The 27,469-nt window shown below is 34.4% G+C and overlaps 5 protein-coding genes and 1 pseudogene across 7 annotated transcripts; 1 reads left to right on the plus strand and 5 right to left on the minus strand.

Annotated features, from left to right (window-relative positions):
- Positions 1-2,660: 2,660 nt before the first annotated feature.
- Positions 2,661-10,021, minus strand: LOC101244279 (bidirectional sugar transporter SWEET1-like; annotated as a pseudogene).
- A 188-nt stretch (positions 10,022-10,209) lies between these two features.
- Positions 10,210-11,793, minus strand: LOC138348203 (pentatricopeptide repeat-containing protein At2g29760, chloroplastic-like). Its single transcript, XM_069296826.1, has one exon. The coding sequence runs from the start codon at positions 11,791-11,793 to the stop codon at positions 10,210-10,212; it is 1,584 nt and encodes a 527-aa protein (XP_069152927.1).
- A 1,030-nt stretch (positions 11,794-12,823) lies between these two features.
- LOC112941379 (pentatricopeptide repeat-containing protein At3g21470) lies at positions 12,824-16,705 on the plus strand. Of its 2 annotated transcripts, none has more exons than XM_069297266.1 (4): positions 12,824-15,080; positions 15,427-15,558; positions 15,633-15,744; positions 16,083-16,705. In XM_069297266.1, the coding sequence occupies exon 1, from the start codon at positions 12,930-12,932 to the stop codon at positions 14,514-14,516; it is 1,587 nt and encodes a 528-aa protein (XP_069153367.1). In that variant the 5' UTR covers positions 12,824-12,929; the 3' UTR covers positions 14,517-15,080; positions 15,427-15,558; positions 15,633-15,744; positions 16,083-16,705. The 2 variants fall into 2 exon arrangements, with proteins under 2 accessions (XP_069153367.1, XP_069153366.1); XM_069297265.1 differs by having other exon boundaries at positions 15,633-15,833; positions 16,083-16,547.
- On the minus strand, positions 14,592-16,386 carry LOC101259835 (psbP domain-containing protein 4, chloroplastic). The gene is made up of 5 exons (XM_004237678.5): positions 16,065-16,386; positions 15,655-15,758; positions 15,406-15,517; positions 14,996-15,223; positions 14,592-14,911 (listed from the first exon to the last, which is right to left on the minus strand). The coding sequence occupies exons 1-5, from the start codon at positions 16,384-16,386 to the stop codon at positions 14,847-14,849; spliced, it is 831 nt and encodes a 276-aa protein (XP_004237726.1). The 3' UTR covers positions 14,592-14,846.
- A 278-nt stretch (positions 16,706-16,983) lies between the features above and the next one.
- On the minus strand, positions 16,984-23,321 carry LOC101260338 (probable beta-1,4-xylosyltransferase IRX10). Its single transcript, XM_004237679.5, has 8 exons — positions 22,793-23,321; positions 19,898-20,044; positions 19,640-19,704; positions 19,149-19,218; positions 18,540-18,758; positions 17,806-17,949; positions 17,583-17,718; positions 16,984-17,496 (listed from the first exon to the last, which is right to left on the minus strand). The coding sequence occupies exons 1-8, from the start codon at positions 23,168-23,170 to the stop codon at positions 17,267-17,269; spliced, it is 1,389 nt and encodes a 462-aa protein (XP_004237727.1). The 5' UTR covers positions 23,171-23,321; the 3' UTR covers positions 16,984-17,266.
- Positions 23,322-25,191: 1,870 nt separating this feature from the next.
- Positions 25,192-27,469, minus strand: LOC101245155 (peroxidase 43). Of its 2 annotated transcripts, none has more exons than XM_004237712.4 (4): positions 27,164-27,469; positions 26,433-26,615; positions 26,173-26,335; positions 25,192-25,762 (listed from the first exon to the last, which is right to left on the minus strand). In XM_004237712.4, exons 1-4 carry the CDS (start codon positions 27,386-27,388, stop codon positions 25,329-25,331), a joined length of 1,005 nt encoding a protein of 334 aa, XP_004237760.1. In that variant the 5' UTR covers positions 27,389-27,469; the 3' UTR covers positions 25,192-25,328. The 2 variants fall into 2 exon arrangements, with proteins under 2 accessions (XP_004237760.1, XP_010320029.1); XM_010321727.3 differs by having other exon boundaries at positions 26,433-26,618.

The following is a 27,469-nucleotide window of genomic DNA, read 5'->3' on the forward strand; positions in this document are numbered from 1 at the left end:
GGTTGCATTTTTCTTTTTATTTTAAGAAGGGTTGTTTTGAGATAATATATTATTTCAAATTTGAGTTTATTTGAACTAATTTTGGTTATTGAAACATTTGTTTGATTATTAAAAAAATTATTGTTCACCTAACGTAAGATGAATATGAGAAAGGGATGACGTTATGTGTTTAATCATTGTAACATTGGTGCTACTCGATGTGGTGTGCACTTGTCTAACGCTATAGTTGCTATTGCTAATTATTATTTTATTATTTTTTTTGGTATTTTTGGCTCATCATTTTTTGTCAAAAATGTCATAAGTTGAGTCTTATTAAGGGTATAAATAATTTAGTTAAAATTGTATAAAATTGATCGTGACACGTCATTAATTATATGTTTAAAGTTTTGCTAAAATCATAACTTCAGTCAATATTGTTTTAAAGTTTGACACGGTCAAGTCCATAACTTTAGTTAACAATGTCCAAAATTGATTTTGGCTAGGCGTACCAAACCTCATGCAAAAACATTTCAGTGTTTAATCCTCGCAAAATCATATTTTAAACGTGAACGTCTAAAGCAGGTAAATTTAAAAGGAAAAAAAACTAATTTTATATCAATATGAAATAGCATCTCCAAAAATGATTTTTTCAAGTAAACTCGACAAATCACAATACTACAAAAAAAAAAAAAAAAAAAGTAAAAGCACTATCTAATTTTCCAAAATCTTTTGCCTTTGGAATGAAAAAGTGAATAGAAGAAGATTCCAATTGCTTTCTTTGTAATGTCTTTTTTTTTTAATTAAAAATAACATAAATATATTTCTTCACGCATATATTTTTAGTTGTCATAATTTCATTTTTTAGAGTCAAATATGAAAACTTGACTAAATTAATGAGATTTAATAGAGATTCAATTGCATTTGGTACCTACCAAAACAATACTAAATTAGTGAGATCTAGTATCAAAATATAAAAAATGTCATGTAAATAAAATGAAATTTTAGTTTTGATTAATGTTTAAAATAAAAGTTACTCACAATAACCAATTATCTTTTGTAAATAATTGAGGTATATTGATTGTGTAAAATATTTTAAATTAATAGAGCCATTTAGCTAGCCTGATAGTAAATAGTCGATAAGTTTAAGTGTTTGATAAATATTTTTTACTATTAAAAATAAATTTTATAAATAAATAATTAGATATTTGAATAACAGAGACGTATTATCCTCTGAGTATTAATTACAATGTGACCATATATACACAATCATTACTCGACAAATTAGACAGAAAATAACCAACTAACAATTTAACACTAACTAACACTAGTTATGTACATAACTAATTTTAAAACTGTACAAAACTAACTAATTGACTCAACTGTACATTATATTCTCATCAACTGTATTTGAAAAAAAAAAAGTTCAGATTGAAAAACCATACAATATGACTGAATTTTGACTTATCAGTTACTTAGCTTATAGACACTTACTAATATTCATGTTGACAGGCTTATTTATTTGTCAGTTAGATCGGCTTATAAGCTCAGTCAATCACAGATGAGTTTACGTTTTAGATTCATTTGGGACTTTATTTTAATAGATTTAGTGTCGTTAAATGCATATTTTATAACATTAACTGATTATGTCTTGCGTTGAGTTTTATTCTACATAATTAAAAGACGAAATCTCCAACAAACGCCGCTTCTAGCATATTCAATTGAGAAGTAACATATTTTAATTACTACTATTTTTAATATCAAATTACATGAAAATAAATGGGAAAAAAACTATCAAATTAAAAGTTTTTGCATAATGTTAAACTCAATTACAAGTTCACGATAGTATTTTGATGTATCTAAGAATAATAATTACGAGGGGGTGATTTAATTTTTGTGGCATTTGTTAGTTTTCTAATAAATTCAAGTAGAAGGATAAAAATTGTTCACTTTTAAATACTTGAAGGATATTTTCTGCTAAGAATAATACTTTAAAGATATCGTTTAAGCTTGAGGTCTAGTTGAAGGATGATTTTCTCCGAAACTCATCAATTTATCTATAATAATTACTATATCCATATATAAAATTTTGAGATGCTATTTGTATGGTTTTGTACTTTTGTTCATTGTTTCAAATCCTACAATTCCCTCACTATTAAAATACATAAATAATTATCGACAAATAAATTTTATAGCTTAACAACAAAAATCGTCATTAATTCTATTCAGCAATGAATGATTAAAAAAATTATGTTATCTAAGAGCAATTTAGCGATGAAGTTCATAGTTAATTTCATAGAGGCTCGATAAATAAGAATTGGGTAAGCTAATTCATGAGTCAAGATTATGTTATGATAGTGAACTAGAAAAGCACTATGATCTCAACTCAGTGTTATTTTACATTGTAACAATGTTTACTTTTAAGCAAGATACAATTTGTTAAACTCATGTTTATATTTGATTTGTTATCGTGAATTTCAATTATCTCTTTTTAGGTCAAATCTAAACGGTTAAATCGATTATTGATAAATTAATAACCGATAAACTTCAAAATTAAACCGAACCGACCGATAGGTCACCCTTGCCAATTGCAAGGAACTTCCATTAATAAAATCATATATAATAAAAGAGTTCTGTATGGATGAAAATGCAATCTAGGCCCTATGCAAAAGTTCTTTGAATACTTTTGAAAAAGTTATGGTACTAACATTTATAAAGCAGGTAGTGCCTGCTGATTTAGGATATTCAATATAGACACAATGAATCAAAACATAGAAATTTGCCTTTAGAAAGGCCATATTGTACTAAACTTATAAAGGTAAGTGGTTGAATATATTCCTCTACAGTAGAAAAAACAAGCAACCATAACTTTTGATCCAAATGGAGTTACAGTTTATGAATTGCCATTATCACGCGTCTTCGTTGTAAGCTAGCTTCTTGTCTTGGAGTTCTCCAGTCCTCGTCTCTACAGATTCGTTCATTTCATCTTTCTTGACTTCGCTAGCACGATAAATTGCATATAAAATTAACTGCATTGCTCCTAATAAAGTTCCAATGGCATTTGGTACCTGTAATAAGATCAACACTTCTCTGAGATTTGTCATTGTTACTGAATCAATCTTTTATGCCTTTGTTTGGTTGGTACTGACTTAAGTATCATGATTTTCTGAAAACCTTGCAAAAATTCTAGTCACAAAAACGTAGAAGTTACTGAGTACTTCAAACAAAAGCTTCTTACCAAAATGAAAGGGTCCTTTCCGAGCAGGGCGAAGAAAAACCATGACAAACTGCAGATGAAAACAGCTAGTGACAAAAAGAATGGCATGTACTAAACGCTTTTAGATTTGATTACCCGCCTCTACAAAAGGAGAGAAAGGATTAGAATTACAAATGAACTAAAAGAGAATTTCGTTCTACTGTATAATACAAGCTTATTTGTAACCCAAATTATGATTTTAGCTCTAATATTGAATACTTTAACGCAGAACTCGGAAGATTGAACTATACATATGTGTTTTGAAAGAAGAGATTACGATTTGTTGCTAGGAGAGTACCATTGATCACCCATCCCTTAAAGAGTCGATGTGAGACTCTATACAATCTAAAGGTAAATGAAATGTCCCAACTCAAAAAATTCTAAAAACAATATTTCATAAAGTAAGACAACGTAAAAATTCCTACTTCTAGTACCTATTAAAATTGACTCAGCTAGTGACTTTGCTAAACATGAGGAAGACTAAATAACTTACCATTACCGAGAGAGGAGAACCATACATCATAATACAAGAAACTGTAAAAGCAAAGCCGCAAAGGAGCTTCCTTTTATTGCCATGAAATGCCAACAGGGAAACTAAGGCCACGCATGAGACGATGGAAAAGACCACAACGAGGTATCCGCAGATTTTGGCCTTCTCTTTCTTGGGGGCAAATATGAGGAAAATCAACACATATGTTGCCTCCAGTCCAGCTCCTATGGAATTGACGATAGTTACCAGCAGGTTGTCTGGTGACACAAAAGGTAAACTATACCTGTTTTCATTCACCAAAAGCCAATTTCTAAGTTACATTCAAAATTTATTTTAAGAAGAATAGGCAATGACACTATTATGTTTGGAGCTGAATTATATACACCAACAGTCATAAGATATTTACGCTATTAATGTAATCTAATATGTGATAGCATGTTACTTACCATTTTTACTAAGTTAGCAAATTAAAATTTATTATGGAATTTATTTCTAGTTCTCTGACCAAAGTGTAACCATCACTTCAGAGTTGAAAAAATATAGCATTTGATTGCACCCAACTTCTCTATAGGTGTGTTTCCAATGGGGTTAAACATTTTCCTCAAGTTTCTCATGTTTGGTTGGTCAAAACGTTTCTCCAGTAAAACAAGTTCCTTAAGTGGCATTCCACCCTAAATCTATCCGCCCCACCCCCCAAACAATCCCAACCCCAATTCCCTTACCCTTCCCATTCTCAGTACCCTACCCTATCCCCTTCGCCCCATCCTTGCTACACATACCTATCCCCACCAAGCCCTCCTAACCGCCCACGCGCAAACCCGTGACTTCCATACCAAACACACCCATGTGATTTTGTTTTTGTGTCCTAATTTGACTACTGAAAAAAAGAAAAAGAAACTTTTATTAGTAGTATATAAGTTGAAATAGAAAATTGTTCTTTTTTACCTTTGAACCAAGGATGCAAAAGGGCAAAGGGAACAATGAAGGTTGCACTATGATGCTTGTAAAACTTAAAGCAGCACCACTAGACTACAGCTTAGGCGGCGAAAATTGGATATTTATTTTTTCCAATGTAACTTTACCATTTCAGAAGAATAAGCTCCCCTAGCAATGGCTCTGACCTAATCCTGGTCAATCATTCCAACAATTTTTTTTTGAAGGTGTTTGGCTAAGCTTATCGAACTGGCTCATAAACACTCATTGGCTTATCTACGCATTTGATGACATCAATAGAGTGCTCATAAGCCAAGATCTGCAAGAAGTCATAATCTGGTCCACCCCTATCTTATGGTTTTACAACTTATAAGAACTTTTGGTTTAAGCAAACCTTTTACAATTTTATTCTTGATATCTTTGTAGTTTTAGAAATAACTAGTTTAATAACATAACTTTTAATTATCTGTTTATTCTATTTCCATCATTCATCCTTCTTTATGTAAAAAAAGGTACTTCAAATTTATACATTTGGTAAATAACTTTAAGGATATTCAGTCATTCTAACAGAAAAAGTGCTTTATCACTTATCAGCATCTTTTTACTAAACATGATAAATGTTTATTATCAGTTTCAGCACTTCTTTTCAAATATGTAGATGCTTATTTGGAAAATCAATTTCAATACCTAAAAGTGCTTTTCAGCACTAAATGTTTATAAGATAACTCAAACGAGCTCTTTAATAAAGTATTAATAGGATAAAGACTACTAACTGAAGAAACGTACCAAACTGAGAGCAAGCAATTGAGCAGAGCTATTACATAAGGTATGTTAGAGAACTGTTCTGTTGATCTCTTGCTAATAATCCTTTTGAATGTAATCCTGTATGTAGTGTCAAACTCTGATCATTGAAGTGTTCTATTAGTTTTGTTGAGAAAAATAAGCCGAAAATGTAAGACAAAAAGAGCACACATATAAATGTAACAAAATAACAAAAATTTAAAGAAGGCTTACATGGGTGCCATGAAGAGTAATACACCAAAAACATTTCCTATTCCAGGAAGAAAAAAACAAGAAAGAATTATTATAACGAACATTCACAGAAAACTTGGAATAAAAATAAGAACTAAAATGCATGAACCTAAAATTCCAAAAGCAGTGTGGAGAACTTTAATGTCTCTCATGGAAGAAAGGCTTGTTTTCAGGCTAGAAAACTGGAAATTCCCGAGAAGGTTAGCATAAGGTGCAGACCAGCAATTTTTTTTAAGTATGTCTAATATAGAGCTAAAAAGGATACTTTTACTGTTGAAGAATAACTGGCTTTTGTGTGTTCATTGAGCAGTAGTAAAGGAATTTGGTTCTAATACACATATTCCCACCACGTTTTTCACTCAAAGTAGTTATTAATCCATACAATCCAGTTAAGTAAAGCAAATACTAGTTTGATATTAAATCTTACTCTTAATTTGTTGAAACACGCTCATAGCCAGCATATTTTGAAACAGCACAAAGTAATATAGCATTTATGTCATTTCATATACTCAAACATGGTTGACATATACCAAAAATCATTTCATCTATACTCGAGCACTTGTCTAAAAGCAAGGACACTTGAAATTGTCAACCTTTACATAAGCTTGTGATTCTGTCAAAAATGCAATTTTAAGGGAAGCTAGTCCTATATGTTACTGATTTTATGTCATCCAATTTACTCAATCTCAACTCCTTCATCAATTATGAAGACAATACATATCTAAGAATTAACAACCTATAAAACTCAAAAAGTTTATCTAGTATATAATACCATAGGATTCACAGTACCTGATACCAGTTTATTGGTTCAAACCCTATGTGACTGTAAACCTGTAATAAAACTCATCTATAGCAAGTTATCAACCAACTCTTGTAGAATCCTTAATACCCATATCGGTAGGATTCATAAACTCCACCAATTCAACAATAAACAACATACCCAGTGTAATTCCACGAGTGGGGTCTGAGGAGAGTAGAGTCTACGCTGAACTTATCCCTACCTTGGGAGGTAGAGAAGTGGGGGTCATGAACTTAACAAATCTTGCTTGCAAATTCAAAATACTCAGAATCTTATACCATGAGTCAAGCCTTAACTCATGATCTACATATAATTCAGCCATATTCTTAATCCATCATGAGCAACTCAAGCTCTAATCATGAGTCTTATATAGTTTACTTTTACAACTCATTCCAAAGTAGGTGAGTCCAACTTCAACTTTGAGAGAAACCCAAGCCAAGGGAATGAACACCTAGATAGTTTGCTTCAACAGGGGCTAAGTCCACCCAAGATCAAGTTATTTTAAAATTTTGTTGTCCATGAATAGAAAGGATCGTAAAGGGTGAAATATAGGTGCATCAAGTATTACAATAATAATCATCAGAGAATCAACTGAAAAAGTAGCTACAAAACAACTGGGTGAATTGTTTTTGTTTTTTGATAACTAGGTCTCTGAGTCAGCTGGCGTGCACCTCGACTAATTTCTGGGGATACCTATCACCACCCATCAGCAACATGTAACTCTGTTCACCAAGGCTATAATAGATAGGAAGAAATGACTTAGTGTTTTGTCTGTGCTGAGATCATCAACCTAAGACCTCATGGTGCTCAGCCCATTACATTGACCACTAGGCCACACCCTTGGGTGCTATAACTGGGTGAATAGTTAATCTCAAATTTTAAGAGAATCATAGAATATAATGACATTAATAACTTTTGTTATCGCTGAGTAACTACTTTTCAAGATACCTTTAAATATACTTGCATAATCGCTCTTAAAGTATCACATTTTTTTTTGCTTTTTCAACATATTTGGGCCCAGAGAATGTGTGTAAAAAGTATAAAGAAAGGAGATTTATTAGAGGGTGATATTTATTCTCACCAAAAGCATAAATATAGAGAACTATTTAATTAAGTTTCTCATAATGACCAAAAGGCGTCCAAATTAAGATGAACTAAGAATAAAGATGCCCACTTGGAACCTATATTAACAATTTTCTTTTTTATTTTCAATTAATGAAAAAGAAGGATTCTTTCTCTCTTTTCCACCACTATCCTCTCCTTTACTTTTGACTCTTTAGTCTTCTCAGTTTTATTTGTAGTTAATTAAGGAAGGCCTAGGGAGTGGAAGACTACTTTTACAGAAGGAGGAAAAGTTAAAATATAACTTCTTAATCAATTTGACTGACCAGGAATATTAATTGTCTGGAGAAAAAATGTCGCAACCTACATTGCCCCGGAACTATAGCAGTGCACTGACGTAAGTATCAGGCTTCACAAGACGAAGAATATGCCCAGGCATCATAGTTTGGTAGTTCATAATGCAGTTGCAGAGTCAAAACCAGATGGCTTTAAAGCCAAAAACATTTTTGACTTACTATTACCTTGGGGAACAGCATACGAACCAGTGAAAGTACTTCAACTTCCATATACTAGTGTCAGCATCAGATTCTCTTCCAACCAGCTTCCGTTTTCAGCACTATATTTTCAACAGAAAGCTGGAGGCACAGCGAGCAAAAGAGACAACATTTGCACACAAAAGTTTTATATGTGGAAATGGATTGGATTCACAGGAGAAAAAAGACAGCTTCTTCAAAAGCAAAGCATATCTATATGGAAAACAAACAATCAAGAAGTGAATATTAACAGAGCACCAATCCAAATGTGGACATCCAAGCAGAACACTGCTCAACTTTGTGCTTATTTTCTCGAAGGAATCTAGTACATGTCCACATTATCTGAATTAAGTAAAATGACGGTAGTACAGTATATTGATCAAGTGACTCTGGGTACTGTAGAAAAGTAACATGAAGAGTAGTAAGAAAAAGGTGTCTTAGAATGAAACTATTGATGTAGTAACAGTAGTTGTGTTGTCTTGGCAAAAACAAATAAGAAAATGAGAATCTTGCAGTCGATCCATCAACTAAACTCTAGATTTGGTGCAAATCTTGTCATCCTTCAACACCTTCCCGACCAACCCACCATCCTCCCATCCTATTGATCTGTCTCAACTTTCTGATCAACCAACCACTCCTTTTTGTTTTTTGAAAAATTAACCTAAATAGCCACCCCCAAACCACTTCAATTAAGAATAGCCAGCAGATGTATACTATATGTATCATCCTTGTATACTATGAGTGCAGTCATGTATAACCAGACTACCAGAGTATAATCGACGCATATAGGCTAGGAAAAGTAAAGAGCAAATCCAGCTGGCTATTTGAGCAAGGATCCCTTTGTTTCAAGTTCAACCATTTGTTTATATGCTCCAATATAATCTCTTTTTGATATTATTTTTCGTACGGTTTAAAGTACGTTATGAAAGAATATGAGCATCCAATTCAAAATAAGGCAATAAGTGAAATAGGACCATTATAAACTCCTTTGAAGTATAAGCTGACATCCCCCCACACCTGTGACCAGTTTAGGGTTTGAGGACTAGAAGACAGGGGCACAGCCAACTTATAGTAAGGGGTTCATCCAAGCCCCCTTTGGCGAAAAATTATACTATTTATACATGGTTAAATTACTTTTTATGTATATAGTGATGTAAAACCCCCTTCGACTAGTTCGTGTGTTTACTTCTTCGGATTTTGAACTCCTTTTAATAAAATCCTGACTCCGCCTCTGCTTGAAGACTACTTTTTCTGACAGACCCAGATCTTTCAGAAGTTCAGAGTAGCTCAACAGGCTAAAGCATGGACGTGGAGCATATAGAGAAGACTCAACATGTTAGGGTGTGCCTGAAAGAAAAAGTGAGCTCGACAAGTTAAGTGGGAATGACGCAGAAGGGGAAGACTCAACAGGTATAAAATGGGTTTGGAGCAGAAATAGAAGATTCAACAAGCTAAGAAATATTCTTGGAGAAAAATTGTACAAGTACATGTATTAAAATGGTTGGAGTAGAAAGAACAATGTTTCAGATACATTTGACTCCCAACATATCGTATCTTTTAGTGAAGATGTCCTTCGGGGACTAATTATTAAATTGTTGGAAAATGTAAGTATATTCTACAAAAGGACTATTAGCTTTGCTAAGTACATACAAGTTTACCATGTTCTTCAACTTAAGCTAATCCAGTAGTCTACCCCCTATCCAATAATTTTTAATGCTCATTATTTATGTTCATCAGGAAGCAAGATGACTAAGTAGAGGAAAATGGAAACCAGACCAATCTTTGATGATGTCCCTTTACCTGTTCTGGAACATACTTTGGCAATTCTTCCATGGCCTGATAAATAGTACCTTCATGCATCTCATCTTGCCCAAAATTTTCAGTGTAATAATTTACTCTTGGACATCACAGTTTCTCCGAGTTGATTCCTCTCCCTGCAGCCGTATTTTGAGAATTATCATACTTCATTTCACGACAGTACTTAATTCAGATCAATAGTCCAGCCACTGTGATCATGCAACTTCAAGTTACATGTGATGTAAGATTTCACCCATGTCAGAATAATGCGTATTCAAGAAAGTAGCCTTTGAGCAATGGACATAACAAAATCTTTCTATCGATAGATTCTCTAAGAAGCCATGGTCATCACAATTCGTTCGACCTCACATGATTTTAAGTGTCCATTTAAACACCCTAAAACTCTATAGATTTCCTTCCTCTGTGGGTGCTTTGTATCTTTAGCTAAGAACTCATGGACATTATTTCCTATTTGGATTGAGCTACAACCAGGAATTTTTACTATTCCCTGGTCTCTAGTAGCTATACGGAAGTTCAAGGTATCTTGCCACCGCCCAACAGAAGAGCTTAGATTTATTATCAATGTTAAATAACTTGGGTTGTTAGGCTCTTGCTCCAGGATCCTCCTGGTTAAGGATTCTAACAACTCCCCGTTTCTATAAGTTTTACAAGCAGAAAGCAATGTGGCCCAAATGACCACGTTAGGTTCCAAATGCATGCTCTTTATGAAACTCAGTGCTTCTTCAAACTTTCCAGCTCGGCCAAGAAGATCAACCATGCATCCATAATGCTCAATCCGTGGTTTAATGCCAAATTTGTCCATCATATGGTAAAATACCCTTTTCCCTTCTTCCAGCAGCCCACCATGAGTGCAAGCTGAAAGAACAGCAATAAATACAACATCATCCGGCTCTACTCCTTCCAAGCACATTTTTTCATAGAGTTCTAGGGCGTCTTTGCAATGTCCATTCACTGCTAATCCTGAAATCATTGTAGTCCAAGTGATTATGCATCTTTGGGCCATCCTCAGGAAAACTGCTTTTGCATTTTCCATATCTCCACATTTTGCAAATGTGTCGATTAAAGCATTTCCTAGGGGAACTGATAAGTCAAATTTGTTCTTTCTTATAAAAGAATCAATCCATTTTCCATGCTCATGAGACCCCAAATGTGAACATGCTGAGAGTACACTGATCAAAGTAGTCTGGTTGGGTTTGCAGTTCCCGTCAATCAACATAAGCTGAAACACAGAAAGAGCTTCATCAAACATGTGGTTATTTACATATCCAGCAATCATGGCATTCCATGAAACAACATTTTTTTCTGGTATTCGATCAAACATCTTTCTTGCTGATAGCACATCACCACTTGTGGCATATCCTGATACCACTGCAGTCCAAGAGATTATACTTTTCTCCGGCATCTCATCAAATATAGCTCTAGCAGTCTCTACGTCACCCAACTTCACATATCCAGATATCATCATATTCCAAGAAACATCATTCTTCTCCGGCATACGCTTAAAAACAGAACGAGCCATCTCCATGTTCCCAACCTTCAATAGCCCAGCAATAACCGAATTCCACGAAATCAGATTCCTCTCCGGCATAGCCTCAAACAAACAAAGCGCATATTCTTGATTACCATGAATCATATAAGCACCAATCATCGTATTCCACGAAACAACATCTCTTTCATACATTTCATCAAACACCTTACGAGCAGAACCCAAATTCCCACCACATTTAGCGTAAAAATCCATAAGGGTATTCTTAGCAAACACACTCGACTCAAAACCCAACTTTGCAATCTGACTATGAACTACTTCTCCAGCTTGTAAAACATCAAAAGACTCAAAACACCTCAAGAGAAACGTAAATGTGAAACTATTAGGTGTAATATTTGATACCCTCATATGGTTATAAGTATATAATGCATATTTAAATGTCTTGCCAATGAAGCATTGAATCAAAGTATTGTAGGAAATAAGAGTTGGGTTTTCTAAGCTTTCAAAGACATGAAGTCCATAATCAAGTGAAATGAAGTTTGAGGAAAAAGTTATGAGCTTTGGCACTATAAAGTTGTTATTCATTAGGCCATTGACAATAATCTGAAGATGGGTCTCTTTCAATTGTTTGCTAGTTTTGGATTTCTGTAAAAATTTGAGCAATTTTTGCTCCATTTTTGTGTGAGTTTTGGAAAGTTCAAAAGGCTTAATACAGGTAATACAGTTAATAGAGTGCCAACAACAGGTGAGTTCTTGGAAATCAAGGAAATTGCATTTTAGGACCTTACTTTTTAAAGATCTGCACTTAGGACCTCTTATTATTGTTTATGCTTAATTTTGAATTATAAATTTTTATCTAATCACACTTGTAATATATTTAAATTTTAACTTTCATTAGTCTTTCATTAACATTGACACCCTTTTTCAAATCATTAATTGAACTTCTTGTATTATGTGAAATTATGAAAGGTTTGAAAATTTTATCCATTTACTTGATGATTTAAGTATTGTAAGAATATTTTTTAGGATGATTTAATTGATTTGGAGGGTGGTCGTTCATCGGGATCAATCTTTATTAACGCCTTTAGAATCGAGTCTGTTGCATAGAATTTGTTTAGTGTAGTTATATATTTCATGTGTGATTATAGGCTTTACGTAGTGGGTAGTTTATCTTGTGTGTACGGAGTGCTCACACAAAGGAAAGAAGCAATCTATTACACAGTTGATGTGCACAAAATGTTTACCATAGAGTGCTCAAGCAAAAGGAAGGGTAAAGGAAATCTATTACGCAGTGAAGAATTTACCCAATGCGTACAAAACAATTAATTAATTATGTCATGATTCCAAGTTAGTTAGAATTAATTATAGTAATATGTAATCCATATCTTTGTCACTATTTAGGTAATTTCATAGAGTAATTTGAAATACCATAAATATAGTTATCATAAAATATAAGGACTAAAACACAAAAGAGACATATTTTGCGAGTCAGTTAATGGAAGTGAAAGCAAGAAACTTCATCCTTGCTTCTCAAGAACTCAGAAATGATCACAAACCCATTAAACAATTGGTCTTACAGTATAAAGAACTGCATATCTCAAGGAAAATTCAAAGAAGCCCTTTTAACATATACCCATAATCGTATCAATGGAAGTTTTATAATGGGTGTTGTTCCTTTGGTGCTAAAGGCATGTGCTTCACTTTCAATGCTCAGCCTTGGCAAAGCCTTACATGCTGAATCTGTGAAATCAGGATTTGATTGTAATGTAATGGTGGGGACTGCGTTATTGGATATGTATGGGAAATGTGGTGAAATTCGGAGTGCCCGGAAAGTGTTTGATTATATGCCTGAAAGAAATGTGATAACATGGAATGCTATGATAGGAGGATGTATAAAGAGTGGTGATATAAAGACTGCTTTTTTATTGTTTGAGAATATGTCTGAGAAGACAACTGTGACTTGGAATGAAATGATTGATGGGTATGCTAGGAATGGAGATATGGTGATGGCTAGGAGTTTTTTTGACCGGGTACCAGATGAGTCGAGGAATGTTGTTACATGGAGTGTGATGGTTGATGGGTATGCTAGTCATGGGGATATGGATGCTGCAAGGGAATTGTTTGAGATTATGCCAACAAGGAATTTTTATGTCTGGTCGTCGATGGTTTCTGGTTATTTTAAGAAAGGTGATGTTAAGGGTGCTGAGGCTATATTTGATAGGATGAAAATGAGGAACTTGGTGAACTGGAATTCATTGATATGTGGTTATACACAAAATGGGTTATGTGAAGAAGCTCTGGAAGCATTTACAAAAATGCAAGATGAGGGTCTTGAACCGGATGAGGTCACTGTAGTTAGTGTTTTATCGGCTTGCTCTCAGTTAGCATTGCTGGATATTGGCAAGGATATACATGAAATGATAATTCAGAAAGGGATTGAATTGAATCAATATGTTCTTAATGGGTTGGTTGACATGTATGCAAAATGTGGGGATTTAAGTAACGCCAGATTGATTTTTGAAGGAATGTTACTTAAGAATGATGCTGCTTGGAACTCACTAATATCTGGTTTTGCTAATCATGGCCACTGTGTGGAGGCAATTAATTTTTTTGAGAGAATGGCTAGTTCAGGAGTGAAACCTAATGATATAACATTTCTCTCAGTGCTATCGGCTTGTGCCCATGGTGGTTTGGTGGAGGAAGGTCTAGAGATCTTCTCCAGGATGGAGAAATATGCATTGACGGCGAGCATCAAGCATTATGGTTGTCTTGTAGACCTTTTGGGAAGGGCCGGAAGATTAGAGGAGGCTTGTGACTTGATGAAAGGGATGCCTGTCAAACCAAATGACACAGTTTTAGGGGCTCTGCTTGGAGCATGCCGGGTTCACTCAGACACAAATATGGTTGAAAATGTGCTGAAAGAGGTCAGAAAATTGAACTACATTAGTGATTCTGGTGATGATGCACATTATGTGATTTTTTCAAATATATATGCTGCTGCTGAAAGATGGGAGAAAGCTGAAAGGATGAGGTATGCCTTGTCAAATAAAGGGTCTCAGAAGACACCAGGGTGTAGTGTGGTCATGCTCGATGGACCAGAGACTAGTTTTATGCAAGTATTGACAGCGTAAACTTCAAAAACGTGATACTACAACAGTGTTGAGGTGATTGTAGTGACAATCAAACAGAGTTATCAATGCCTGATGTCGCGATCAATCCAGAAGAGGTGCCTTCTGAAGACTTGTAATATTGGTAACATAAACAGTTTACAATAATCATTGGTAGCTAAACTTTGTTACCAAAACTCATTCTAGGGGAAATTCTCCTCTCACATATTTAACTGTATATACTACTAGAGGTGATGTGGCTTCTTGTAAATAGTTGTGATTATAGTGACCGACTCTTCTACCTTGTGCATTCCACCTCTGCTAAGGTGCTATCACGCATGGGGTAGATGTAACTCAGACAACCCTGAAAGACTCAGCGATCTTTCTCAAATCTTTGTAATACCTTTTCCATTGAAGACCTGTAAAATCACAGCAAGTTGTAGGATTTGAACAATTTATAATGCAGATATTCTGAAGATAGAAAGTGTTGATTTGGTTCTTACCATTTCCAGTAACATTGAACAAGTATAGGCGATTTCCAGCAGCCGTTGCTGTGATCATTACATGTGGTGGCTCTAATTCAAACTGGTAATATGTTCTTCCCTCATGCTCTGCCACTTCAGATCTTAAGACTTTACCTTCAACATTCTCTCCAATGACTTCAGGCCCAAATGCGCTAATCACTTTATCTGGAGGTCCAATTTGTTCTATGGTAGCTTCTTCACCAATTTCTACGTCATATTTTGAGTAGAATACCACCAAGATTGAATCCATTAGAGACAAATTGAGTTGATTATATTTATTTGCTAGTATGTTTTACATGTTCATCCATAGGTTCACCTAAGATCACTTTTTGTTTTAGTTCTTAGTTCATTACTAGAATAGAAAGAAGAAAAAAAAATGAGATGCTCACCATCTGAAAATCTTTTTACAGGAGCCACAATTACAATGACTCTCCCTTCTTTGGGATTTGCAAATCTCAAGTCGATCTCTGTACCACCTAGATCAGCAATTGACACAGGGACCTGTTCAACAGGTGAAAACATCAAAAGTGGACCTGATTAAGGTCTGTCCAACCATGCAAAGTTGATTAAATATCAAGCTCAAAGGTAATTTCTGACATCGTCTACTGATATACAGTTGTGAATAAATGGATTCCTACCTCTTCCCATTTATCAGGCACGGAAAAAGTATAAGGAATCATAGGACTCCATCCAACACCGTGTCCACCTGACTTGTCATCCGGTCTTCGGTATGTCCTCCAACCTGCCTGAGCAATTTTGTCCTTGTTAAGATGAACATTTACTTGGAAACGAAGAAGACACTAAGAATGCCAATCATGTAAGGAAGTGTTGCTGTATTTATGTGTTTTTGATAAGATTACATGTTGAACAAGTGTTCTTTCGTTATGTGAATGTAGTATGTGTCAACATGCATTTTCCAGCTTAGAGTCCATCTTTTGTTGCAATCCAAAGCTATGAACAATACCAATAATTGTCCAAGTTTTTCAACATCACTCATGAAAATATCAATAAGCTTACTGCAGTCTGCAGTGTTATATATGAGACTAACCTTCTTCATCTGGTTCAGAAAGTCCAGGAACTCTCCCTGCTAGGAGACCTTGTTTAATTACAGCAGATCCCTCTCCAGGAAAAAGCAGTACTGATGAAATCAAAGAAGCACCAGATATAATAGCTGACCTCCTATTCAATGATCCTGCAGATATCTCACAATCCCGGTTCATACGAGCATCTTCTTTAGAACAAACAGCAGATTTAATTCTTGAACACCCTTTTTCTGGAACACCACGCGGAACCACATGGTGAGAGGGATTCATCTGTCTGCTCAGATTTTTCCAAGAAAGGCAGCTGCTGCTGTAAACAAATGTCCCCATTTCCTCCCAACCAAAAAGAAATTTCTATTCAGTATGGGAAATTTCAGATACCAGATTTAAGCCTCTTTGATTATGTTTTTGAGTTGTCCTTTTGAACTTATGATATGAACTCTTCCTGCTATACTGAAAAGAGCTTTTGATTGGGTTTACACCTAGCAAAATCTGAGGTCCACAGAGTTTGGAATGTCTTGAGAATTTTTGTGGTTGTGGTGGCACTGATTTAAAGATTTGGTTTTTGCTTCGTCGAATAAAGTTCTTGGCTTTACATGTTATCACTAGTCACTTGCGGCTCACTAATAAAAACCATAATTTGTGGTTATTACAATTATGCAAATTTTGATGAAAAATAATGTATTTTGGAAACCGCATCTTATCAAATTGAGTACGAGATTTACTTAAATATAATAGATACTCCACCGTACCAAATAATCAAGACAAGTTTTTATATCTTGTGAAGAAAACAAAAAGTAACACCTCGAATAAGTGTATTACAACAACATGCTAGTGAAATCTCACAAATGGGATCTACGGAGGTTAGAGTATGCTTGCTAGTGAAATCTCACAAATGGGATCTACGGAGGTTAGAGTGTACGCCTGTAGACAAAACACAATAAACATATGAAGATACATATCAAAAACTAGTTAACAGAGGAGCTTAACATTTTGGTCTTCAGAATAGCCTAAGGAACCACAATTCCTATGACAAATGACAACCTATACATCAGGAGAAAACATGAAAAAAAGAAAGTGCAAATTTCTTTTATCAGTGTGAAAAAAATAATAAGAATAGTTAGTGAGATTTTCTTTATAAGCTCTGGAAAAATTACAGACGGGACTATAACAAAAGCACAATTGATCTACAAGTCGGTGAAAAACGTGTTCAAGGCAGAGGCATGGGTGGTTTCCACTTGCTGAATTCCACCAAATTTCTGTTGACTATAGTTCTATTATGGAGCCAGAAAGTTTCTGATGACTGGTGGAATTGCCTTACTTTTCTCTGCAGTTCCCACATAATTGCATTAAATGCAGAGCACGAATCAGACTCGGGTGTATAAGCGAACAAGCACCTGATCTTTTGACCCCTAGCTATCATTTCTTCGATGTCTTTATCTGAGAATGAAGAAAGTTGTGTCATGAATCGATTGGTTACTACCTTTAACGCAAGATGCTAGAACACTAATAGGCAGTGTGCTGACCTGGTATTGATTCTAGGTAGTCCAATAGTTCAGTTCCTATATGAGTTGATGGCCATTTGATTGATATCTGGGAATAGTCTATTACATTCTGAAATGGTAATTCTGCTTGGTCCGATAGGATTACTGGAATGCATTCCTGTTTAACACAACAATAGCATAAAGCAGCTTAGGGAAGTGCAATTGGACAAAATTTAGTCATGCACACAAGATATGGGAGACTAACCACAAAGAAGGACTCATAAAAGCGAAGCGTCCATGATGATTCACCACGTGGAGCCAGGCAGAACTTGGCATTGCGGAGATGTTCAAAATATTCCTTCTTCCCTAGCTTGTCAGGACCACTGAATTTCAACTCTGGACATTCCAACTGTTGATAGAATCAAAAAGACCATCTTTTGGACGAAAAAAGACATTATATGGAACTCAACTGGAAGCAAATATAATTAGTGATTTTGGAGAACTAAAGGATTCTCACTCATGCGGATAAACTGAGAAATCCATGCACCTGGTAATGAATCGATAGAATACTGCTCCATAACTTAGCTAGGCTTATGCTATCAACATGTAAGGTTGTTATCACTAACCTAAGGCAGTAGCAGTGGAAGATGAAATTTGACACAGATTTGAGAAAATTAGGAGGGTTCAGGATTTCTGTGAACCATTATATCTTTTGGGAGGTACACGAAATTTTCCCATTGGAGAAAATTACTTTTGAGACATTCACCATACAATTAATTCTACAACCCATTTCAACTGAAGATACACTGGTGAGATGTTTATTGGCTGGGACCTGCTAAAGGAGATGGAGGAACTGGAAGAACTTAAACAGGACATCACATAGAGTAAAATGATGATTCTTATACTAGACATTGAGTAAAACACTTTTTGTCAGTGAAGCCATTATTCTCAACCAAGATGTGAAGCTACATGCATCAATGGAGACGAGGAGAAGCTTACCTTTTCTGGGTACTGCTTCGAGAGTTCTATCAACCGAAGGCGACCCACCTTTCCTTGTGCTCGACCTAAATAATTCGCTAGATGTTTCCTCTTTGACAAAGGCAAAGACTCAACTATCCTAGAGCCATGAGTAGTCATCCCATCATCAATGTTTCCAGGTATGATAATATCTTTCCATGTATTGAAGGCACTAGTGTCTCTTTTATCTGTGCGATCCCCCTGAATTAGATGTAATGATATTCCTCAACATGGAAGGCTGAATGAGATTAACTTATTGAAGATAACAGGCATGATAGATGCAAGCGTGTTAAGACAACAAACATAGAGAATAACTTGATGAACCTGCTAATAATCTCATGTCACTGGACAGAAATATTATAATTTATTTTCTTAGGCAGGTTCTGTGCATGATATATTAAATTGTCACAACGAACAGACCATGGAAACAACATACAGACAGTGAGAGTGAGTTGACATTCCATGAGAGACAGATTCACAGAAAAAGTTAGATCAGTGCATAGTGAATGACAGCACAGCAACCCATGAGACATTTTCTACGACTACATATGATGGGTAAGGATTATAGACTAACAGTTTGTAAGACCTTACCTCAGGGGTAAGTATTATAGACCGATTCAAGTATGTCGCCCACGATTTAAATAAATGAGCTCCAGCACCACTGTAGTTCAGCAAAAGTAGCACACATAAGAAAAAGTATTATTCTTTCAATTGAAAATGCTACTTAGAGAAATTTAGTTGCACGTCTATTTGCAACAGCATTTAGCACAGGTAACAATGGATGATCAATATTTTATCTGACTGCAACATTTAAGTTGTGCTTCACATCTACATCCCAGTTCATAAGGTAAATATTCCTGCCTTTTTCAAATGGCAGTTTTGACAAATGCAGCACAACTACCATTAGGTGATATTTTTATCAGATTGCAACTCTGAGGTTGTGGCTTTATATCTACATCTAAGCCCATGCAGAACTTAGCAATGCCTGTCATATTCATTTACCAGCTCTTACAAACTCCATACATCATTGGGTCAACTTTCCAATTCATGAGTTCAAAATATCTCCATATGACAACTTATACCTTGGGAAGACAAATATGTGGTTGCGGCCACCGGATAACCTGAAATATGGCATTTGACTTAGGACCTGCAAGCAAAAGGTTGAGAGAGAGAGAGGAGATCATACATAAAGGTACATGAGAGAAAATGGATACAGTGACAATTCAATTGAAGCTCTAAAGCCAAGCAAAATATCTCAATTATTCAACTATAGCAATAAATAGAACTTAGAAAGTTTTTTGACAGCACCAATGTAATTTTCAGGTCCTGAATTTTACTACCTTCACATAGGTCTGATTAATCTCTTTGTCATTCAGTCCACCCATCACTCGAACACACTTAGGATAAGCAGGCACAAAGAAAAGGTCTGCCTCTTCTTTCTTTCTAGTCCGGAACCTTGACTGCAAAAGCATCCTATGTATCTTAACCTACAGGCACATCAAAAGAACAAGATATAGAAGCATTAGATAGTTAAATTCAAAACTATAACAGGAAGCCTAATAAGGGAATCCCAGTGCAGTAAGTTACCTCTATGCGCGGGGTCCAGGGAAGGGCCAGACCACAAGGGTCTACAAAGCCTAGTACTGAAAATTTTTCATGCTATTATTGGGTGGCAACAATGTAATACTTGCAGGCTTTACTTATGTTTCCCTCGAGAAAAAGAGCCAAAATAAAAATACTCAGATTTATAGTTTGAAGAAAAAAGTGGAGAGTAAATTCTAGCAATACCCTGCATAGACGGAGAAATTTATTGACACAACGAGTCATCTTTGTCACTAAAGCTTTTGAAGTTAAGGAAATGAAATAAAGAAAATAAATAAAAGGAAGAAAATATTAAAACCTCTTTATTGATTACCAAATAAAGATAGAGAACTAGTCTTCTTGAGAGATTCCCAGACATATTCAACTTAGTGGTGCTTCAACATAAGACCATAGAAGAAATAAGGACAGAGCATGGATGGGATATCACTTTCAACCGAAGATCAAACGGATAATGCACGAAAAGGTCACTGAAGTTTTACATAGTTGAGAGAATGCGGGAGTTCAGGCAGAAGACAGGAGTAGATGGAGAAATGTCCCTGCAAGCATTTGGTGGACAGTCTGGAAAGAAAGGAATTCCAGGTGTTTTGATTAACTCGGTGCAAAAGATCAAATAGAATTGCCTTCTGCTTTTTTGTTTGTGTAAACAGACTTATTCTGAGGATTCTGTTGATATAGTTAATGTTCTAGGTACCATCTAATTCCTTAGAATCTCAAAAAATATAGTTAAAGTACAACACATGTACTGTTTTGTTTATTTATACATCCAAGTTACCAGTTCCAAAAAATAAAGATAGGAAACTTTTTCTGACAAGTAAAGAACAAATTATTCCATCAGTAAGAAAGTGATGATTTGGAGACTAAGCAGAGGATGCAGTCACATATAATGTAAAGTTCTGAAGAAACGCAGAATGGCTTCGGCATCATTTACAATGCCAACTTGCACCAAAAGTGAAGCAAAAGTATACAACTATGCTTAAGGGTAATGACATTTTCAAATTTGCCTTCAAAAACTGTATGGTTTCTTTCCCTGATTCCCTCTAATGAGTCCACCATATAGCAGCTGGGATGGAATGCCAAATACTGATGTTGCCTCGCTGAGGTCTTTTTACTGTGCCAAATCTTCAGAAAGTCGACGATTGGTTTTAATGTAAAGGTATTGAAGAAGAGTGGTCACATTTGATGTGTGAAGTGACAGTGCAAGAAGAGACGCTTGTCTTCCACTTAACCTTCACAAAGTGGTTATCTTCTGCACATTTGGTAGCCTCTCTTTTGGAGATTGTATTGGATTAGGCAGGCCTCCTTTGCAACTAACTAGACAGAACAATAAACCTTTTAAGGAGCTTTGGTTTTCCAGATTTTTCTCCACAGCCGGAGTAGATTTGGAGTAGAAATGTTGCACATGATCTCAAATAGTCAAGAAAATTTACAAGTAATTCTCAAATGAAGATAGAGAACTACAAGGAAGGACTTCAAGTCGCTTCACAAGTAGAAGGACAAATGTGCTTTTCCTTGATAGTTCCTCAGATGTCACTTAAGCAAATGAAGAAAACAGATATATTCCCTTAAGATCCTTTTCTGTTTCTCCTTCTTCAATTTCCCTTTCTTTGCAACAACGACTTATAATTCGAAAAGAAGAGAGTTACAAATTGTACAACAACTTCACACCACTTTGACTCTTAGATGTTAACCCTTATGCATTTGGTGGCAATGCTTCAAAGGAGAAGGTCAGATGGAAGATTGTCCCAACATGTATTTGGTGGACAATTTGGAAAGAGAGGAACAATAGGAGCTTTGAAAATGTGCAGAATAGCCTTCGGAAGATTAGGATGAATTGCTTAGCTCTTTTCTATATTTGGTGTAAACAAGATATTTTAGCTAGAACAGAAGACATAATTGATGTACTAGATTGTTTATAGGTCTGATTATTTTATAAGATGTATACTTTTTTTGAAGGGGAACTACACTTTTGGTTGTTGTATACCTGTGGATATCTCTAGACTAATGTTACCAGCCTCAAAAAGATAATATTAATCCTCATTGTTAGACATGGAAAAAGTAATGTTTGACAAAAATTAGACTTCGATAAACGGGCAAAATGCAGGCTCTTGATAATATGTGGATGTTAGCGAGGTCCATATGCTAGAAGTTACTTCACGCTACCTAGTTTTGCTACTAGCTTACAATAACCACATCTACATTGTAACAACTAATTTCAAATCATGCCCTCAAAATCATAACTACTCTAAAGCATCTTCATCCAAGACAGCAAATACATGATTAAAACAAAACGATAACTTCCTTGATGATTCGCCATTTTCTCACTAATATGTGGATGTTAGCGAGCTCCATATGCTAGAAGTTGCAAAAAATCAATGTGTGGAGCTGCTATTGATCTGGTCTACCAACACAAATTCAACCAAGTTCTTGATAACCAAAATCGCAACCATATAATGATTAACTTCTACTACATTACACTAAAATACTTGATTATCCTAAAAAAAATCTAACATTTCCCAAATCCAATCTGATAGGAAGAACAATATTCACAAAAACTAACAGCAATTCGCTAATTCCTGTCAATTTAACTTGAACAAGTTTCTCATAATACTGGAAAAATTGGGAAAAAATATTACCTGAGTACCCCATTGACCTTTAACGCAAGAATCAGGCGAAATCTTCCGATCACGGCCATACAACAAGTGTTTTAACCCATCAATTTCATTCTCATCATACACATAAATCTTCAGTGAAAGATGGGTCCCATACCCGCGTTGTGGCCAAAAGATGGACCCACCGGAATCGGAGAAGCGTATGACGTCGTTCTTGGATCTGTATTGTCCAGAAGTAGGGATTGAGAAGGAAGAGGAATTGAGTGACTGGTCGAAGATTCTGGTGAGGAAGAAAGTGATGATGACGAGAGCTAGAGCGCCGATCTGGTGGGTGCGAGTGCACGGGGTTACTGTGTGGTGTGAAGGGAAAGGTCTGGTCTTGCTGCTGTGTATGGTTGCCATTGTTGTTGTTGCTACTGAGCAGAACAGAGCAGTGAGGTGAGTGTTTAAGTGTAAACGCAATGAAGAAGAAGATGGAAATGCAAATTAAAAGACTTCAATTTTTATATTATTGTTAGTATTAAATAATTATTAAATTAAAGTTTTAAAATATCAATAATATGATTAACTAGAAAATATTTTATTTATTTGAATTTTTGTAAGGATAACTAGTGTCAAGTGTTTTATCGTCAACGAGGATAAGTAATATGAAATGGTGTAAATTAATATGAATTAATGATACAATTATAAAAAAAAAATCGATATAAATTATTGATAGCTTATTAAAGTTGAACGTCAATGACACTTGTCATCTTTTAATTACTATCATGTCAAAGGCTAACCATTTGTCGCAACAAGCAAGTTGGATGATCAATACAATTATTGCAACTCATATAATTTGAAAAACAATAGAACTACCTTTTAAGGTAGAGCACAACATTATACGACAAGTTTATCTATAATTATTGAAGGTTATAGGAAAAATACCATGGAAGGTCATAATATACATAAATGAGGCTAAGCCTATAGGTATATTCTTCGTGTGGTTGTATTCACATGTAAAATAGATTACTTATGAAGTATAGGCTATTGAAAATGGCGTGAATGTTGAATCTAATTGTGATTTTCACAATGCTTGTTTTGAAATTGGAGTTCACTTTTTTGTTCGATGTACCTTGTGGACTAAAATCTGCTCTTGGCTCAAAGAAAACATCACTAGTAACAAGTGATTGGAAGAACTAGATTATTGAAGTTGTGATAAAAACCAAAAGATAAAGGTTAAAAGCTCAACTTTTTGGTGTACACTGAAATAATTCATAATATATGAATAGAAAGGAACGAATGCAATAAGAAAAGTAAGGATGTGAAGGCGATTACAAAAAGAGATGGATTTTATCAATAATACTAGAGCACAATCTATGATTAGCAAAGTACTTTGACATTACAGATTTATAACCAAAAAATTATTATTATGTCACGTGAGTGTACAAGAGCGAACCCACATATAGAGTGCTTGAACGTCCAATAATGCGATGAAAATTTATATGTACATATAAAATATTGAAAATTTGATATATTCTATTCGTAAGCACACATCAACCAAAGGATATGATGAGTGTGCTGAAGTTAAAGCGTGCATGATCTTGAGTGTGAGGGTTTGAGTTAAAGCGTGCACGATCTTGAGTGTGAGGATTTGAATTTGGATAAAATTAGTTATTTTTTTAAACGAGGAAAAGGTAAACTGAATTTTTTCCCTTACATTTTTACTTCTTTTTAAATATACCTTTTATTACTATTTGTTTAATTTTTTTTCTTTTCGATATATTCCATTTGCACTTTTTTATTTTTAATATCTCATTTACTAACTAAACTATAAAATATTAGTAATAATAGAAGGAAACCCTTCTAAGCAAGCAATTTTACATTAAAGAAAAGGATTATTCGTAACCTTCAAATCTTGAATCTGTTATTGTACACACTTTACATGATTATTAAAAAAATATTTAATAGAAACAATTTTAAAGTATTCAATAAATATAAGATTTGATTGAATATTTAAGTAAAATACACAGATAAGTTTAAAAAATCACTAATAACTTAAACCTATATAATCTAACTTCAATACACATAATTTAATTATTTTACATTCTTTTTTTATTAATTAAAATACTTGATGTACTAGTGGTGTAGTACCTCAATGATATTACGAACGTGTTTTAAAATTTTATACCGTGTTATTAAGCTATGCTCAAATTTTCATTTATTTATTTGCCTCTTTCGTGCCAAAATGATTGGCTTCTTAAGTATGCATTTTATTTCTTCAATAACCATTATGTTAGCGTCTAAGATTAATGCATCACCAAGCATATAAACAATATTGTCTCATATTAGTTGATCGCTTTGCTTTAAACACGCATAATTTATCTTTTAAAAAAAATTGGAAATTTTATGTAAAAAGAATTAATTAATGTGGACAAGTAATATGAGAGAACTATTTTAATATGACGGTCAAGAAAGGAGTAACTTCAAGATTAACATTCTTTTAATACTAATTAAAATGTATTACTACTTATAATATATGACCTCCAACCTTAATTAAGTAATATCACAACTTTATAAACTACATTTTATTAAAAGAATTACAAACCTTTCTAATCTCTCCTAGTAATCCAGTCTTAACCTCAAGCCTTCCCAATTTAACCATTGCTAAACCAAAATCAGTCCCAAATGAAGATGAATTGGGATTTAATTTCTCTGTAATCTCAAGATAAGAATCAACCACTGCTCTTGTAGCATTATCATCATAAAGCCTTGCATCTGATGCTATAACTGCAAATCCATTCTTTATGTTGTGCATTATTTGATCATCAAATTTTCTTTCACTTAGGTTATCGAGCGATATTCGAACGTTTACGTCCCCATTTTTGGGACATTTGCTTCTTAATTCTGAGAGGAATTTAGGATTTATACTTGGATCTGCATCTGATTTTCCAGTAAAATTGTATAGTCTTTTAGGCATGAAAAAACAAGCTGTTGTGCCAATTGTATGTGCCCCTACAAGATGTTTAAAACAGATCGAGGCAGAGCCAGGATTAGAGGTAGAACCAGGAATAAAGGCAGAGTCTTAAATTATGAAAGACGTTTAAACTTTAATATGTTAAAAGTTATCATAATAAAGTGACAAAAATGTATGACATTGTTGTAGCTAGAAAACAAAATGTTAGTGTCAAAGTGGTCCGTTACGTTAAATATATTATAGTAATGTTGTCCTTTTCAGTAAAGCACTATTAGTCTTGGTCAAATATATTTATTCTAGCATGAATTGGCTAATTCAGATTTGTATCACGTAAGATTTATTAAAAAAGGAAACACTTTCTATCAAAAGTTATTTTTTGATTGATTCTTAGAATTTAAATTCAAGATCTTTAGTTAACGATGAAAAATTATATGATCATCATACATACCACTCAAAGTGACGAGATCCTTCTCACTAAAGCCTTTGGTTTTGAATTTTTCTTTGAGAACTTCAATTGAGTCATCCACATCTGGCATTTTGGATGCAAATGACAAATCTGATACTCTTCCATCTCTTCTACCTGTCTCTACTTCATAAGATTCTCCGCCAGCCTGACGGAGTTAGAAATTTTGTTACAAAATTAAAAAAAAAACTCACACAAAAAAATATATATGCATAAAAAATTTTAAAATAGTACTATAGTATTACCATGACGACAGCGTCTCTAGCCGCTAAAGCGACAATATCAGCACAAGATACAACACCAGGACATTGAACTTCCAATTGAGTTTTGGCTTTCTGAATCTCAGCAAATCCTCCAAGTCCTTCATGACCAAATGCATTTTTTTCAGCTTCTTTAACATTATCGATCAAAATTGATCCATCACAACCCTTCTAACACATTTCAAAAAGAAGAATTAAGGTTCTTGGTACAAATAATAGTATAAATTATTATAATCAATTTATTTCTAACTCAACCAAAAAAGAGCTCAGAAAGAAAAAATATTCAATTCTATATAAGCAAATCATCGATCTATTTTTTAATAGCTTGAAATTCCAACACACTGAAGTATGAACTAGTATGTAGTCAAAATAGGAATCGGCTAGACTCCAATACTATATATAAGATATGATAGTTAGGTCTAACTCAACCTTATATATCAACGCATAAAAAGGAACGATTCAAAATACATAATATATAAACAAAACTATAAGTCTAAATCACTCTGACATCTTTCATGCCCAGACCTATTGAAGTGTGGACCAAAAGTCAAACAAAAATGAATCTTGGCTTAGATATGACACTTATGTCTAACTCAGTACAAAAATTATCCAAGACCATGTCAGCAAAATATGAATCCATTTTCCAATCAACATGAAAATCAGAAAGAGTTAAAATTGACATACTAAAAATTAGTTTTTAAAACATAAGAAAGAACCTGAACAAAGCAATCATGGAAATGAAGTCGTAGTAAGATGGCTGGCATTCTTGGTTCTCTTTGTGAAGCTTCTTTAACCATAGAACTAACAATGGACTCTACATTATGACAACTTTCAGAATAAAACCCAACTCTAAGTTGTCCATTTAGAGCTGATATTTGTAGGAAACAAATTATTGAAATTAATTTTATAAAACTCTTTGCATCTTTGTTGAACAATGCCATTGTTGTTGTTATATTAGAAAAATAAAATGGAGAGGAATATGCTATGATAATAATAAATAGATGAGTGGGAAATATAATAAA

Source organism: Solanum lycopersicum, chromosome 4 (assembly GCF_036512215.1).
Source record: "Solanum lycopersicum chromosome 4, SLM_r2.1".
In the NCBI taxonomy this organism is placed as follows: Eukaryota; Viridiplantae; Streptophyta; class Magnoliopsida; order Solanales; family Solanaceae; genus Solanum; species Solanum lycopersicum.